Source organism: Symphodus melops, assembly GCF_947650265.1.
Source record: "Symphodus melops genome assembly, chromosome: 13".
In the NCBI taxonomy this organism is placed as follows: Eukaryota; Metazoa; Chordata; class Actinopteri; order Labriformes; family Labridae; genus Symphodus; species Symphodus melops.
The window spans coordinates 17,216,916-17,233,915 of NC_136703.1; the positions used below are offsets into that span (position 1 = coordinate 17,216,916).

The 17,000-nt window shown below is 44.2% G+C and overlaps 1 protein-coding gene across 2 annotated transcripts; it reads right to left on the minus strand.

The window, feature by feature from the left end:
- Positions 1-558: 558 nt before the first annotated feature.
- LOC306834477 (uncharacterized protein) lies at positions 559-15,482 on the minus strand. Of its 2 annotated transcripts, none has more exons than XM_079360393.1 (4): positions 14,966-15,482; positions 7,908-8,819; positions 7,509-7,817; positions 559-4,834 (listed from the first exon to the last, which is right to left on the minus strand). In XM_079360393.1, the coding sequence occupies exons 2-4, from the start codon at positions 8,734-8,736 to the stop codon at positions 2,823-2,825; spliced, it is 3,150 nt and encodes a 1,049-aa protein (XP_079216519.1). In that variant the 5' UTR covers positions 8,737-8,819; positions 14,966-15,482; the 3' UTR covers positions 559-2,822. The 2 variants fall into 2 exon arrangements, with proteins under 2 accessions (XP_079216519.1, XP_079216518.1); XM_079360392.1 differs by having other exon boundaries at positions 7,908-8,822.
- Between the last annotated feature and the right edge of the window lie 1,518 nt (positions 15,483-17,000).

Sequence of the window (17,000 nt, forward strand, 5' to 3'; positions counted from 1 at the left end):
GGTGTTTCTAAATTTGGCCAGCAGGTGACAGCAGAAACCGAAGGAAGGACCCCATGAGGGTTACGTAAATATGTCAGATTTAATCTATGGGTAATGCACAATTAACTGGCTTTTCCTCTCATGTATGTCACGAGCAATTGAACAGACAAGGCTTTGTTTGCTGACCAAGGCTGAACTTTAAGCATATAACAGGGAAAAAATCCCAGCTTCTGATCTTCAGTAATCTGCTAACCAAAACACTATTTGTGATAGTACATTTTTTAAACCAAACCTCTGCTGCCAAGTGATTTCCCTAACAGGAAAATCACTACGTCCCCAATTTATTTCCCCACTTATACATTTAACAGTTAGCAAGATCATTTCCAATTATATTCTTCAACTTTGTGTGCGCTTTTCAAGACCAATGCTTATCTCCAAATTATTAATGCCAGTCTAAATGGAAAAACTTATCAAGCTCGTATGAAACTGATAGGTTGGTTAATCTCTAAGTTTTCAGTCTGATGCTCAAGAAAGATTCCAGCCTAATGAAGTTATACACATACATAAACATGCTGCTGATGGGTTTCAAGTGTTTTTTATTAGAATCCAGACATGGAAATCAGCAAGAAATACATAGCAAAAGTTGGATGAAAATAATAAACATTAATATAACACTGTACTGTTGCACTGTGATTACAGACTGGAGAGGGCACAATTTCTGTATGGCACATACTGCATTGCAGAGAGGGTGACATGGGTATTTGGGGTACCATATTGGAAATGGGGTAATGGTAAATACTGATATAATGATGTTATGTTATGGATTAATTGGAATGCAAACAATAACATAAGGCCATTGTACTCAAAATACTAAACAGGTCAAGCATTCCACATCACTGGGAGGAACTGGAAGTCACGCCAAGGGAACTGGAAAATAACTCGTGGACCTGCAGGAAAGAGATTTAAATCAAGATTTATTCCAAAATGATATTAAAGCATTGAAGAAAAATGACACTTCTTGAAGTGTATCATCACAACAATCACTCAGAATAACATTCCCATAAAAAAAAAAAAAACACAACACCCTGACAGTCCATTAAAAAAATCTAATGTTGGAACAACATGATGCAAATGTAACACAAAAAAGCCACTGTGCTTTTGTTAAGGATCTCCAAACAGATTAAAAGTTCCTCAATAGATGTTTTTATTTAGATGTAATGCCTCGTCTGTATTTCCAGTACCTTTGTCATTATTTAATGAAAAATATAGTGATCAAATATCCTATTGAACTACTACATTATTTTTTTATTTTGCACAACCAGCATCATAAAAATACTTTGAATAGCCAAAACAAAGTCTTTACCTTAACTTCTTGAGTCAAGTATTAACTTTCACAGCTTTGCCTGAACAGACCACAATCTGATGTCAAAACAGCAATGCTTTTGCACAGTTCAGACCTAAAAGCAAGACCTCTTTAGATTGTCTGTCACAGTAGGAAGTACTACTATGATTCAAATACACCTTGACTCATAAACATCAAAAATAAAGTTATTTACATTGTTGCTTACATCACATCATTGAAATATATTTTCCTCTTACGTAATAAAATACTTCAGTCTAGTGCTCAGGTTTAACTGTTAAGTGCTCTGTTATTGAGTAAGGTCCAGAACTGTATATCTGAGGTTCATGCCAAGCCAGTCCTGTGAGGTGCAGCCCTGTAAAGCTGTGCAGCATTTCAATAGTTAACATATTCAAAAGTTAAAATGGATTCAATGCAACTGATAGGATCGTTATCATGTTTCATATTCTTAGTCAAATTCTATGCAGTGCAGTCAGAGGCTTTTATGGTGCAATAATTGGTATTCGCAAAAGCTTTGTCGTACATCTAAAAACACATTGGGATGCAACAGCTGAAACACTCGTACTGTATATAACCATGTGTCTGCCTCCTCCAGGTGTTTCCTTCGACTCTGTTTATGTAGCCAGTTTCACATTAGCATACAATGCAGACTGGACACAAACAACAGAACAGCATGTTAGGAGCTTAGAAGGAGTAATCTTATGCTGAGTCACTACGATACTGGTAAGACACTATAGAGGGTTCATCCCAGTAAAAGGGTTTATAGAATCATACAAATAGCACAGAACCAACCAAGAACATGTATTGCACATCTCTACTTCACAAACCAAATTGAAATGTGGGAGATAGCAAATGAACACTACAAAGCCCATGAAATTCACACATGTAAACATGTTGGGTTTTTGTTTTTTTTTCTCCACAGAAACAATAGAAATACTGACACTTAAGAATAATGTATGTCTTTAAGCCATCATACACGATACAACTATGAGTAATGCTGTTACCAGACTGGGAGTTTTGAAGCTAAAATGCAAAAACAGTATGATACTAGTATACATGAAGTCCTACTGGTGTAATGGATTTGTGTGCTTTCGAGAGAAAGTTAGGAGAAGAAACTGAAGGGTGTAATCTGTGTACAAGAGAGAGAGAGAGAGAGAGAGAGAGAGAGAGAGAGAGATGTGGGGCAGTTCTGAGAATTCCATGTAGTTACATCACCGAGCCTTACTCTCAGAGTAAAAGTATACAAAATCTGTTCCACTTTTTTTTTTTTAACCCTTTAACAAAGTAAAAGGCACCTAAGTGACATCCTTTAAGGTCATCACCCGGAGACACTTTTAAGTATATCCCTCTTCTAAAAATAATACATTTTTAGACAATTGAGCTGAGTGGAAGAAAAATCACAATATTTGTTGAGGAAAGTCTTTGTGAGGAACAGTATTTGTGAAATGGGTGCAGTCATTGGTCCTCTTGTCCACGGTTTGGTTCATAGATCAATAATTTCACTGCTGACGCTGGCAGAGTCGTCATGTCTGCTGACCTCCAGGTAACTCCGTGACCCAGCGGGCCTCCCGGCCCTCCCTCGCACCCTCTCTGAGTCTGGGGTGATGAAAGGCCTTGTATCATCCACTCCGTCCTCCCCCAGATTACCCGTTGATGTTCTGGAGGGATGAAGTGACACAGGGCAGGATACTGATGAAGGCACACTTCCTGCAGCGTTCCCTGCCCACCTGTGACCTTGGTGGGAGGGCGTTGGGGGAGCAGTCACCTGTCTGCTGGGCACACTGCTGAGTACGCTGCCCCCCAGTGGCATGGAAGACTCTGTTGGGGCGTCACTGCTTTCTGACAGCAACTGGGGATCGCTGTTCCTGCGGAGCCAGGGCCCCTGGCTGACCCCTGAGCCTGGCGAGGGAGACTGTGAGATGTGGTTCAAAGGATGAAACAAGCTCCCTCCTTCCAGTAGATGCTCCCGGTGCAGTGCTTCGTCAATGCTGCGGGTCAGGTCAATAGGAGATGGGGGCCTCAGATCAAACTCATAAAAGGACAGTGATGTGTCCCGGTCCTGATCCAGACTGCCGCTGACTGAGCGCTGTGGGGGCCGTCCAATGGCCTGCAGTCTCAGCAGGGAGCCCGAGGAGCCATCGGACAGGCCTCGTTCTGCAGAGTGGCCTCGATGGTTGCGTCCCCTGTTGCTGTCTTTGATGCAGCGTGCCTGGACAGAGGCCTGCTCGGGGTTCTGATTCCTGATCAGACTCTTGCTGATGTCAGCTCCAGGACGCTCTTGGCCAGTCCAGTTGTTAGGAACCTCCCCGGGTCCGCCTCCTCCCACTCCGTTACTGTCAGACTTTCTACAGGGCTTCCCCCTCAGGCTCTGGACTATCTTGGACCAGCAAGTATGTCTTTGATTGGAGCCGACAGATTGGCCGGGGGATGGCAGGTCTCCTGCTGCTCGTCCGTCTTGTCCAGCCTCCTCTCTTCTTCCACATCCTTCAGGCCTCCAGAACACCCATGAACCCAAGACAAGGAGGGAGAAACCCCAGGCGAGCTCAAGGAGACGAGCCCAGAAGTGCACTAGCCACCATCCCCAGTTGAAGCTTGTCCAGCTACCTAACAGTCCATAGAGCCACAGGGTGGCGTGAACATGCAGCCCACAGCACAGTGCCCCCAGAACTGCACACACTGCAAGCACTCTTCCTAGGCTTGCCCCCATCCTCCTTCTCCCTGTCCAAACCTTCCTCTGAGCCTCTTCAGGCGCTCCAGGGTAGGGATTTGGAGGGCAGCGTAACCGTGGAAAGACGTAGCAGAAGAAACCCAAGCAGATAATCAAACCCCAGCATAGTGACATGACCTGAAGTGTGGCGGGCACCAAAGGGGAGAGGGCTGGGGAAAGCAGATCCGCTGCCAGGAGCAGGGTACACTGCAAGACAGCTAACACAGCCACGAGAGGAGGACGCTCCAAAGTTGAGGGTAACAAACTGACTCCTTTTGCCCTCATTGCAAGCAGTGCCAGGGCAGCCTGTGTCCACACAAGCAGGTGTAAAGGCAAGTTGTACAGGGCTGTGACCGCAGGGCGAGGCAGGACATTTCTTGTGCCGTAGGGATCAACGAGAAACAAAGTTGCCCGAAGGCCTCCGACCAGAAACAACAGAGCGTTGGCCAGTCCAAGGGCCCCGCGATGTGGGCAGGTTGCACCAGGAGACAAGATGAGGCCGAGAGCAGCTCCAGCAAACAGGAGGAGGAAGAGGCTCGCTGAGCCATAAACATGCAGCTCCCAGGCAAAAGCCAGTGTTCGACTCAGGTCACCCCAGTATAGAAGGGTGACATTAGGTGAGGGACTGGCACCTGGTGTGGGCGCTGGATTTAAAGTGGAGTGGGGAGCTTGGTGAGGATGTCCTAAAAGTATGGAGCGGTTCCTCTGAACAATACCAGTCTGATATGTAGGACTTAACCTTGTTCGGGCAACAGGTACAACACCAGTGGCAAGGAAGGAAGTAGTCCCTAGAACAAAAGAAAAACAGTTTAATTCATTTTTTCTTTGGATTAAATTTAAACATTAGCAGCAAACTTACAGGATAATTTACAAAACTGTATCGTCATTGTATGCAATACAACAACATTTCATTGGTTTATTTCATAATGCTCGTGTTTTAAAAAGCTGAGTTCAGATAAAAGGTGCATGGAATTTTATCTTACTGCCACTGGAGGGCGACAGCTCACCATCAGAGTCAGGGGCTCAGTTCAATACTGATAATCAGTTGCACACAGACACATCGTGGCAGGTGTTTATAAACGTATGAAATTTGAAGTGTGTCATCAAACTGTCTTTTTAAAATTCAAATTACATTTAAATCTGTTCATCTGGCTCTCCATTGTTTGCCTGGTTAGTTTGGGTTGGACATGTGCAGCTACAGTACATCCCAACATATAACTTGTTATGGAAAACACATCATTTGTATTTACTCGTAAACTGCACATGTAACCAAATAAAGGCACAATATACCTGCTAACAAAGCATGGCCAATGTTTTACATATTCAGTCAAAGTGTAACAAGGTATTGCTATCATTTACATTGACGTATTGATAGAAAAGATGATTATTATTGAGGAAAGTGAACTCACTCTTATTACACAGTTGAATGGCAAATATAAAAAGATAAGTAATACCCAGTCCCCAAATGTTTCACATGTTATTGATGACTATAAAAGACATTATGCTGGATCAAACTCATCGTAATTTGCTCAGTGGCATTTGTGCAGCTTTATTAGATTACGTGATAAAAAAAGCAACATCTAAACTACACAACACCGTTATGAACGAGGAGACGCTCAGACCATTCAGATCTACATTTTACAACACAACACAACCCTGTAAAACAATACGGTTAGTTTAATAGCATCCTCATGGCACTAAAGGTCACCTTACATTACGTACGAATCAGTAATTAAACAGACCATATACACGACGGGTCATGGGACAAGAGAACACCTTGGACACTTGTGAATCTCGTCCTCCTTCTCCCCCTCTCATTCTTTCTCTCTCTCAGTCTCTCAAGCTCACACATACTTCTGTTTGTTCAAGGCACTCCACCTTATCCGCCTGCACTACCCTGGAAACACCCAACACCATTATTATCGTGACGCCATTCATCAGCAAGGACTTTGTCAACTAATAGTGCAGAAATGACAAAGCTGAAAAAAGAAGAAGAGAAAAAAAACATTCATAACTGACTGAGCAAGGAAAGAAGAGTCACTAAGAGAGTTGTTTTCAACAGACAAGTGTTAACTTGATAGATGGTGGAACAGTATGATATGTGTTTGAAATGCCTGAAGGGATAGTGTAGACTTTTCAAAGGGGGTTAGAAAGGGGACGTATGAAGTGTTCTCTACAAAATTCACGTTGACTTCATTCATTTACTATCAACTAGTACTTCACGCTGTCATAACCCGGCTCGTGGGGGAAAAAACAAACAAACCGATGGAGACGAGGTTTACTAAAGAAAGTAGGAACTATCCCTTTAAACAATCAGCCTTTTAGAGGACTTAAAGTCCGTCATCACAGAAGACATCTCGAAAGCTGACACATGACTCACTCCAACATGTGTGCGCTTCCCGGCACCCGCACACAAGTTCAACCTTCAGACTCGCGTAGACAAATACTTAGCATGAAGATCACAGACACACTTCTTTATTTATAAAGGTATGTTTTACTTCCTTCCCTGAAACTTTTTCCCCCCCCTCCTCTACAGGAGCAAGATCCAGACACATTCCAGATGTTCTGATCAAATTTCACAGCTGCGTTCACTTAAGGCTACCCCGACTCTTGAGCTTTTCCCACTTTAACACACCTACACACGGCTTCCACTGCCTTATATGTCCACAACTTGCGGGAGGATTACGACAAATAAATATCCTGTTCCTTCTCAAAGGACATTTGTTTCTGACCCAGATCCAAATGTGGACACATACAGGCAGCACAGCCTAGTAGGTAGGCTGTTCATGAAATGATTATTGAAGTTGTCTCAATCTGAGTACTGACATGGATGAAGGCTGTTGGTTTTTCCAATGGTTAGCCAAGAAACCTACTGAAAGACCTGTGCTCATGGAACAAGAGAGCCTGAGCAACATTAAGATGTTTTTCTCATGGTATCGTAGTGACTGCCTCATATACTCCATGTGTCATGCTTTTCCTTTCTCCTTTCCTTTTCCCTCGAGTCCCTTTCTCCTTGCATCTGGATTTAATTACCACTCATACTCCCTACATTTCTATGCCCATACCTTTCTTCTACCACACTTTCACCCATCCCATCGACTCTCTCGTCTGTGTTCCCAGCAGTCTCTCTTCAGACCCGTACTTTACTCTTGTCTCTCTCTCTCTTTGCCTGGCTGGGATTCTACCCCCCCCCCCCCCTCCTCTTGAACCCTCCCTCTCACCTCCTGCCTCGTGCTTTCTTCCCCTCGCTGTGTCTACCCCACACAGATACCACCCCCATTTTCCATGGAAAAAAAAAGTTTCTGTTTCTGTTTCTACCCCTCTTTGAAGCCGATTCCAGATTCTTCCAGTAAAAAAGAAAAAAGTTGCAGCTGCACAAACATTTCCATTTTTCATAATCAAAGGGTAAAAGACAAAGTCAAAAACTAGACAGACACAGAGCACAGGGCCCTCCTTTCTTACCTGCCCTTGACAGCTGGATAGTTGTGCTGGCTGTATTTCTTCCGTGATGCGCTGTTTTGTTGGGTTGATTTGTTGATTTGACTGATGCTATTACAGCCTCTTGAGTGGTACTAAGCTTCACGGTTGTAGATGTGGTTGTAGGTGTGGTTGTAGATGTGGTTGTTGTGGCAGTGACCGGCTGTCCTGCAGTCAGTGTCGGTTTGGCGATAGAGCCATCGGTCCTCGTTGTTGTTTGGGGTTTTGTCTCGGCATAAGATTCCCACTTCGGAGTTTCTCTGGCAGTTGAAGGAGTGTTTGATGTCAGCTTATCTAAAAACATGAACATATTCATTTGCGTCATGGTGCGAATATTTTTTTTATTTTTATGGAGCAATTATGAAAGTAGATAAGAATCCTCACCTGTTAACACAACTGTCTGAGGTGTCGCCTGTGTCACCTGAGGGGAAAGAGTGGCTCTGGTTTCAGTCTGTGGTGTGGTAGAGATTTTACTGGCTGTTGTAAGCCCAAACAGGCGAGGCTTTGCACTCTGACTGTCCGTTGTTAATATTTTCACATCAGGAACTTTAGATGTGGCAGTCTGTGTGTGTGGCCGATACTGTGCCATTTCATCTGCAACTGTCGGCGCAGGGACAGGTGACTCCTGCTCCACAGAGGGCGTTGGGATCCTCCCTGATCCCAACACCGACAAATCCTCCTCCTCATTCTCCTTGACAGAGTCTGTCTGTGGAGGTTCTGTTGTCACAGGTTTAACTTCTGCAGACTCAACGGCAACAGAGGAGGGTAAAGTGGGCAGAGGTGAGGGTGAGCCTTTTGTAGGCACATCTCCCCTTGCTAACGAAGTGATCATTGCTAAGCTAGCCATATCAGTCCTGGGCCTGGAGGCAGTCGGTTGAATAAAAACTGGCCCTCTGCTGAGGTTCTGTGTAGAAAGGGCAGATATAAAAGAAGAAGAGGAAGACTGCGCTGGAGGACGGGATGTTCTTTGACCCTGTGTCACTGCAGCCGTAGTTGTCACTCTATCCCGGGCCGTCGCTCTGACAGGCACATCGCTGCGCCCTCTGGGAGGCAAAGAAGGCCAAAATCTAGGACTCTGCCCGGTTGGCTGAGATGAAGAATCGATGGGGAGATTTAAAAGAGACGTGGAAGGGAAAGAGTCAATGATGGCCTCGGCATCTGAAGGATAAAGGAGGGAGAGAAGGAAGCCGAGGAGAAGGAGAGACGTGGCCATGGTCTGCCTTTGACTGGTCAGCAGTGACTGGTCCCTCAGCTCTCTAGCTGTCCGCTGAATCACACCATTCTTCCACTGTGGTACTGCTGACACAAAAAAACAGGACATTTTTACAATCACAATATTATAAGCAGACTTAAAAAAAAATGTTTTTAAAGTCTGTATCTATGTATATAAATTGCAGAAACACGGCTCAAACCCTTTTTCGGCTCACACCTGACTGCAGACTTCTCACTGTGTTCAGCTTGAGCTAACTTGGTTGAAAATCTGTACAACTATCGTCTCACGTCAGCGTGTGGTAGCCCTGCGGTGCTGATGCAGGGGTCAGGCCAATGAAACTCCCACAAGGTTTGAGCAGCATGACACACACAGGTTGAGTTAAGGCGTTCGGTTTCAGGATACACGACACATATGACGTCGCACACTGACGCACATTAAGACAAGGCTTCAGCGTGTTCGTCGTCAAACACGGAGCACACACTAAATGAACAAGACAGAAAAAAAAAAAAAAAAAAGAAATTGCAGATGGGTTTTCTTCAGAGGCAGATGGACACGTTTACTTTTCTCTTCACTATTTCTGCCTTTATATGTCCTTTTGGACTCCTCTCTGGTTTTTTTTCTAGAGATTTTATGACCCGATCCTCAACTTTGGTTTTGAGTCATGGATGCCAGTAGCCGACAGCTGGAACACAGAGAGTGGTGAAGCTCCAAGAGTCCACACAGAACCCCCCCCCCCCCCCCCCCCCTCAGCCCTTGAGGGTTATGCAATCCTACGAGTCATCCATCTAAACAGCTGCCAGTCGCATCCCTTCTTTAAAACATTCACCTCTTATCAAAAGAAAAACAACATCAATTTTCTTCTCCCGTTTGAGCTTCTGACTAACATAAACCTCCTTTTCTTCATACGAGTATCTGAATGTGACTCACAGTGGGAGATAACCTTGAGGAGCGGCAGTCACGATCAAGCCGAAACTTCAGCTGAAACGGGAGGAGGGAATGTACGGAAAATAGAAATCAGCGCCTATGGGGGAATTCATTGTGCAGCTTATGACTCACCAAGGGTCCATTCAAAGCAGCCAATGTCTCGCTCTCTGGGAAACTGTTGCTGCATACCGTTGTTGGTCATGTACTTGTGGTGCTCATGGACCCATGTCGGATGTGAGCGTTTTGTGTGTGTGTGTGTGTGTGTGTGTGTGTGTGTGTGTGTGTGTGTGTGTGTATGTAAAGAAGGGGGTCAGTCACTGAGGAATAAGTCAAAAGTCTGACTATTTGAAGACATTAGTGCACACAAATACAATCATGTCTTATTGGCTCTGCATGTCCTCAGCAGTGGTTTTGCTTTCCTCTTTAATGGTGTTGATATTGTTACACAAGAGCAGCTGGAGAGAAGAACTCGTCCACACTGTAAGCACAGTCATAGAGGCGGTAGTCTATCTCAATCTCCACCTACTCACGGGAGCTTCAGTGTTTGTTTTATTTTCTGCCTAAGCCCCTTCTCCTAGTCCGTGTGCAAGTGGCCAATCCAGCATGTGATTGATGGCTTTTCCTTTCCGTTTCTCGTGTTCCCCTTTGAATGGTGCTATTTCCACACAGTTCCGCAGCATGCCCCTATGTGCAGGTTGAAAGAGAGGTCGGGAGATATCGAGATACGGTGGAGAGGGAACGTCGAAACAAGAAAGACAAGCGGGAGAGACGGGAAAGATAAAGATGGAAGAGGGTAGAAGACGGAGGAGGCTCGATGATGGTATTGAAGCCGACGACGAAAACAAAAGTGCGTGGGGAGGGTGCGGGAATCAAAGCAATCAGTGACAGAATTAAGACGGAGAGGAGCGTCGGAGGAGGCTGTAAATCTAGACAATGCAGAGGTGGCTCTTGGATAGGAACTGACAGAGAGGAAGACGCAGAAGAAGAGTCACAACGAAAGCTGTATTTCAGGATGAGCAGGTTTGTTGTGGTCAAAGCAGAAGACATGGTGGTCTGTTGGGGAAGGCATGCGGAGCAACTGAGCCTGCTTCGCCCTTTCTGAGGTCAAGAGGCAGGCGAGAAGTCTGCGAGCAGTTATGGATAAACAATAACAAGCTAAATCGTGAGAAATTGCTTTGAGTCAACAGAACACCAGCTTTACACAAGGTAATCCAGCATTCCTCAGCCTATGCATTAGCATGAAGAAGGACGCTAATGTGTTCAATAAGATTTAGTGAGGGGACAGAAACAAGCTGCTGCTGTTTTGGAAAAAGCTGTCATCATTAATCTCATCTCCACACATGGGGCCATATGCGCACACACGCAGCCACACACGTGCTGGCCCTTCACCAACAGTTTGACCGGAAATGACACAATTTGGCCTGATTTTCCATTACGCTAATACAAACGGTGAAAATGTAAGCTGATTGGTGACTCCCTAAGCAGCCTGAAGAACATGCCAGTGTTTCCCTTGAACATAAACCGGCACGCATTGCAGTCGACCGACGTGAGACGTTTTCATTCTCCATCCGTTGCGACAGAAGAAAATAACAGGCACACGTTAGTCCTGAGTGAAACGGCATGATTGTCCCAGAGGGAGAAGGCAGATGGGTGCCGGGTCAGTGAGAGTATTTTTATCGTGTTCGGCTCCTCGGGGCGGAGAGGCACTCACTCTGTATTATATTTGAAGCAGGGTTTGCATGTTGTGTAGATGTCGTCACTCTCTCTTGCACAATACGTTCTTTATCCCGAGCAGGAAATGCCAACGGATAATAACCAATATTGCAGCTGCAAGCAACAATCTGAAGATTACTACAGACTCCTTTGCCTACTGTATAGACCTGCTGGTTATACAATGACATGACTCAGTACAGCACAGCTGCTGCTAATCTATTTATCATTGCAGTAGTGATGTCATGTCTACACTAATGGCTAAAAATGACCAGCAAATGTCTGTATTTTACTTAGGAAAGTGTGCTGAGGGAGATGGATGGGTAGTTAAGGTTTTTTTTTTTTTTTCTTGCTCTTCCCTGCCAGATTCTGAAAAAAAGTCTGGCAGTGAAAACTTGCCATCAATTTGTTTGAATGTTTCCAGTGGCAAGCATGAGTCTGCAGTGGACAGAAGGACCAGTGTAGTTCCTTAGTGGTTGCTCGTATGGATAAAAATGCCACACTTCTAGTCTTTATCCGTGTTGGTAAATATGTGTGGACACACACTTCTTCTTTTTTTTATGTCAGTGTGTGAGAACGAGATAATATCTCGAATGCAGAGTAACCGTCATCTGAGTTGATTCAAAGCGTCCTATCACCTCTCTAATTAGCAGAATTTTCAATGTCACTTATGAGCAGCTCTGGGGGGCTCTAATCCGAGAAGAAAAGGCCACAGAAGAAGAACATAAAAGTTGATGTAAAAATGAAACTGCGACGTGATAGAGGCAGTAGAGGGATTTTTGCAGGGGGGGAGCACATGATGGAAAGACACAGGAGGCAAAGATAGAGGACTAGTGGTCTGCTGCACTGCAACGTTCCCTCCGTCCAACATGAGCAGTTAGGTATTACTCGCCATGCAGATGTGTGACTTGTTTGTACTGCACTATGCAGTGGGAGTGGTGAGACTGTGAAGCTGCGCCTATGTATGTGAATCTGTGAATACGCGAGACACATGGAGAAACAGAGAGGGGGGGAAATGGGAGTATGTGTGGTTAACTTGGTATGCGGGTAGAGGGGGGAGGTCGCCAGTTTGACCGTTACAAATTCCACACCTTGAAATAACATATGGTTTCCAAACTGCTCTTTTATAACATTCTCTTTCATATTTCAATAATAGTTGCCACATTCAAATCATTCAATGCAACAGGAGCAAAATGATGAAGTTTTGTTCTATATTGTGAGGTATATGAGCTTGTCGACTGAACGACAGGCCAAGCAGGCAGTTTTCAGGCAAGGTCACCAAACTCCTGCACCTCCGCCTGAGACTAAAGCTGTCCATTTAGCTCTGAATACAAACCAAAGCCTGTTAAAGATGCCTCTCTCGTGGGTGCTCCACTGCCCGAAGGGGTGCCAAAAACTCCAGCGGCGCACGCGACCACACAACGAGGGTCATGCTAGATGAAGAGAGGAGGCTCCAGAACAAATCGTGGACGCTTTTGATCCCCAGTTTGAAGAGGAGGGTCCGAGCTGAAAATTGCTGAGCCGCAAAAAAACATGTTTGACTGATATTCTGCCTTCACGAGCCGCAGATCAAAGGCTGAAGGTCAGCCTTCAGGGGTGAGGCATTTGAACTGCACTGTGGATGTGCCACACACGCTCACATTCTTAAAGGACAGATCACTATGAATTCGAGGTAACACACAAGCTACAGTTGTTGTCATTCGATAGGTAACTAATGAAAGAAAGTTCACCAGATAACTTTTATTGTCTTCACGCTGATCCTTTGGATGAGCCATTAGTTAACCGACAACACAGTCCCAAAAACCCTCCCTGAGATAAAGTGAATCTGGTGACTGATATAGACAGCTGCTAAACCACTTCAGCCACAAAAACACTTTCAGCAAAACAGATTACAGGCATACCAAGTCATAACTGTTTGCCTGCTTCAGGGAGTCGACCGCAGTTCAACTTCAACCCAAGACTTGCACTGTTACAGCTGGTTGCAATAAAACGCCTGCTGTGTTAAATAGGGTGTTGTGTGGCGATCGTTGAACTTGCAAACAGATTGTATGTATATAAAAGCTTCGCTATTATTTTGTAGGCCTCTGAGCATTTAACATTATATTAGCCCCTGCCAAAAAATAATCCATTGCCATAAAAGAGCCTCCTTTTCCATTCTGCAAAAGCTATTCTGTTAAGGACAGTCTGTTCTGGGTTAACTTTCCAGTTAACAAAGACATAACACACTTCCCAGACTGGGAAGTGTGTTATGTCTATGTTCACTGGAAGGTTTCCCATCATTTAACGGTGCTGACACATGTTTGAACGCATCTGACCCAAAACGCTACAGTCTATGTTGTGATTGATAACTCTGTTTGGCGCAGAGATTTAAAGTATCTAAAGGGTACAAAATAATAAAGTGTACAGTGGATCGTCACCTGTTTTCTTAAAAAAAAAAAACACTTCTGAGTTGAAGAACACAACAAATCTCTCTTAAGCTGCTTTACACATGGACATGGCCTTTTTCCATTGTCAGTGAATCAAGGCCTGTTGTTGTTCTTCTGTTGAATCGCAGCGGCTCTGCCTTTTATCCAGTAGCAAGGCAGTGTGTAGAGCCATCTCCTCAGTGAGCGGCACATTCCCTCCTCCCCTTCTTTGCACCCTTTAACAGCTGGGTGAGATCTTCAGGTAAGCACAGGTCAGGTCAGGTGTAAAGCCCACAGATGCTCTACTGCAGCCCATGCACAGACTAATAACTAATCTCGCTGTCAACCGTTTCCGAATTAATAATAAAAATCCAGTACCAAAATGAATCATCACAATGAACAAATCAAGAAAGGATAATTTGGAAGCTACCACGGTTAGTGTTGACAGAACCAAACTACAGGTTCTACATTCCATAATAACAGACTGGAGTGAATATTAATTCATATTCAGACTGATAACCTAATAAGAGAGCCTATTTGTTTTTACGCCAGGTGCAGGATAACTGCATCATCTGGACCACTTTAACTTTTGAAATGTGTAGTTTAATATATAATGATAACTATAAGCACATAGCGGTACGATTGGAGCCTAATTAAACGCACGTAGCTGGTAAGAAGAAAATATCTAAGGTATGAGGTGCTTGTAAATTTTGCTGCTGCAATTGATTGTTGCAGCCACTTTAGTTAACCTTATTATATTGTTTGAGGGAACAATCCAACGCCATTAGCCTATTGGTCTTTAGGCAATGTACAAAGGTAACAGGGTGATGTTATTTAGCATTGGTCACGATGTTCACTGTGGTGGTATTGCATGTTGGGCTACGTTACCATCGCGACAAGAAGATGTGACGTTTCATTGATCGACTGCGCTCTTCCCTCCTTAGCTTCAAGTTTACTTTCCTTGATAACCTGTGACATAAACTGCGTAGGCCTCTACTGCCAATCGGGCAACACAGTGCAGGTACAAATTGCTTAAATACTATTGTGTTGAGAAGCCTTCAGTTGATCGTCTCTAAACCTTGAACCGCGGCGCAGGTAGAGACTACGTCACTGCGCAAAGTCTCGCCGCATAGCAGCCACTCCACTACTATTATCTTGAGTCCATCTGTTCTCCTCAAAAAAAAAAATACCTGCAGGTTTATGTAGCTCCTCTCCGATGGCGTCCTCTGCGGCAGGGTACGAGGATAATAATGAGATACCGAGGAAAAGGTGCAGCCTATCCTTAGTCCAGGTTAAGCGAGTTTAAAATCCTCACAGAAGTGAAAAGGGTCCTCTCTCGAAATACAGAAGGATTGCGATCAGCAGCCTCGTACCTCTGCCAGTCATCCAGCCATGAGCGACTACAGAGATGCACGCCCCCTCCAACAGCTCCATCTCAGTCCGCATCTCTCCCTCCCTCTCATTTTTTCCCCCCTCTGACGGGCGGATAAACACAATCGCCTTTCTACCTTGCTGCTTACCAACCTATCGTCTGGCACGTCTGTTACGCAACAGCACAGCCAGCATCCGGCACAGCACTTTCAAACTGATCTCCCTCTCACCTCAGAGCCTGTTTACTTTTATTACAACGAAGCAACGTGTTCAGGCGCAACCCGTTGGGAAATATGACGACACGGCATTGACATCATCACACAGCTTCTGGGTGTTTTTTCCTCAAAGAACATAGCTCGAAATAAACTACGATATAGCCCTAGTCCTTGCTGGGTAGTTAAAGTTGCGTGAGAGCAGAGTCATGTGGAGATAAGTGAGGAGGCGAGGCACCTGACGTTTCTGGCACAGTGGTGCAGCAGTAGCGAGGACAATGAGCTGGGAACCGAGCTGTGCATGAAACTGGAGCTCCATGCCCTCTAACCTGAGGTTTGTAGAGGAGAGCAAGCCGGTCTAAGTCAAGATGATACTGTTTCCGCAAGCTGCACATTGGCACAGCGCCTGCCTTTCAACCCCCCTGTCTTACAAAAGAACAAACAACTCTTGTTTGGACATGCTTTAGACCATTGCCTTGCATGGGACGACAAGAAATTATATTAAAAAAAACAAAAACAGGAATGATTTTATTCTCGCTACACATAAGCCACATTCATGATATCATTCGCACTGTAAATCTGAGTCTTAAAATAACCTGCGCAGCTCAGAGGATTGTCCTAATGCCATTACATACTACTGAGCCAGCACTGACAGTGAAGGATGGGTGGAGTGGGAACACTTCAAGATGGTAATCACATTATTGCACATGGATTATGACTTATGTTTGGGTATGATGAAGGCCTAGCAACAACTAGACAACCAGCGAAATGACTTTTTTGCACATTTAAAACACATGACATATAGGCCTAACCACACCCGTCACTATCGGTGGGCCACAGGGGGCCGGGCCCGCCTGCATAAATGGTTGTTGGTTTCCAACTGTGCATAATATCTAAACCGTTACAAAAGAAACAAATAAAATAAATTGTCTGAAAGTCTAAACGTACCTCTTGAATCGTTGAGATTGCAACAGTTGACAAAACACGGAATAAAAACTAGATTGAAAGATTGTTTTTAACAGTTAAAAAATGTTTTTTTTTAATATTTTGACAAATTTGCAAAACTTTAGACAAAAATACAAACAAGAAGCATTTGCAGCCTAAACTCGACCAAATAACTGGCTTCAGGACCAACATTAGTAATTCAACGTCTGATAAACTTAGAAATTCAATGGCTAAATTGGTTGCTCTGGAATGTAGACCACTATTATTGGTAGAAGATAAGAGGTTAGAAAATGTGCTACGTGTGATCCAACTTTCCAACTGCTGTGCAGAAAAACTCATTTCAAAGAAGATCCAACAGCTTTATGAAACTGAGAAGCAAGTAAAATTGCATGCACTGTATTCATTCAATGCAATTTAACTTTCAAATAAAGCTTGTTGTTTTCTTAGTGCAAATACTCGTGATATCTTCCTGATATCGTGGTGCAATACCAATCACACTATAGCCTACATTAACATAACATGCATTATTTACCTCAACAGTGTCTCTGTCTCTCTGAATTACTTTGCTTGCTAATTTTGTTTTGTAGCATCATAGACAAATATTGCCCGCAGCATACACCCACAAGTTGTCATTAACATTACGGTATAAAAAAAACCTCTCTTTTGTCAACCAAATGAAATTGTTGAGTTAAATTAT

Bases quoted from the DNA above. Each gene is read 5' to 3' on its own strand.
- LOC306834477 (XM_079360393.1), bottom strand. From the start codon at position 8,736: ATGGCCACGTCTCTCCTTCTCCTCGGCTTCCTTCTCTCCCTCCTTTAT. The intron at 7,818-7,907 runs GTGAGGATTCTT...TCATGTTTTTAG, and splicing joins TCAGACAGTTGTGTTAACAG to ATAAGCTGACATCAAACACT. The intron at 4,835-7,508 runs GTAAGAAAGGAG...CTTTTGTTCTAG, and splicing joins TATCCAGCTGTCAAGGGCAG to GGACTACTTCCTTCCTTGCC.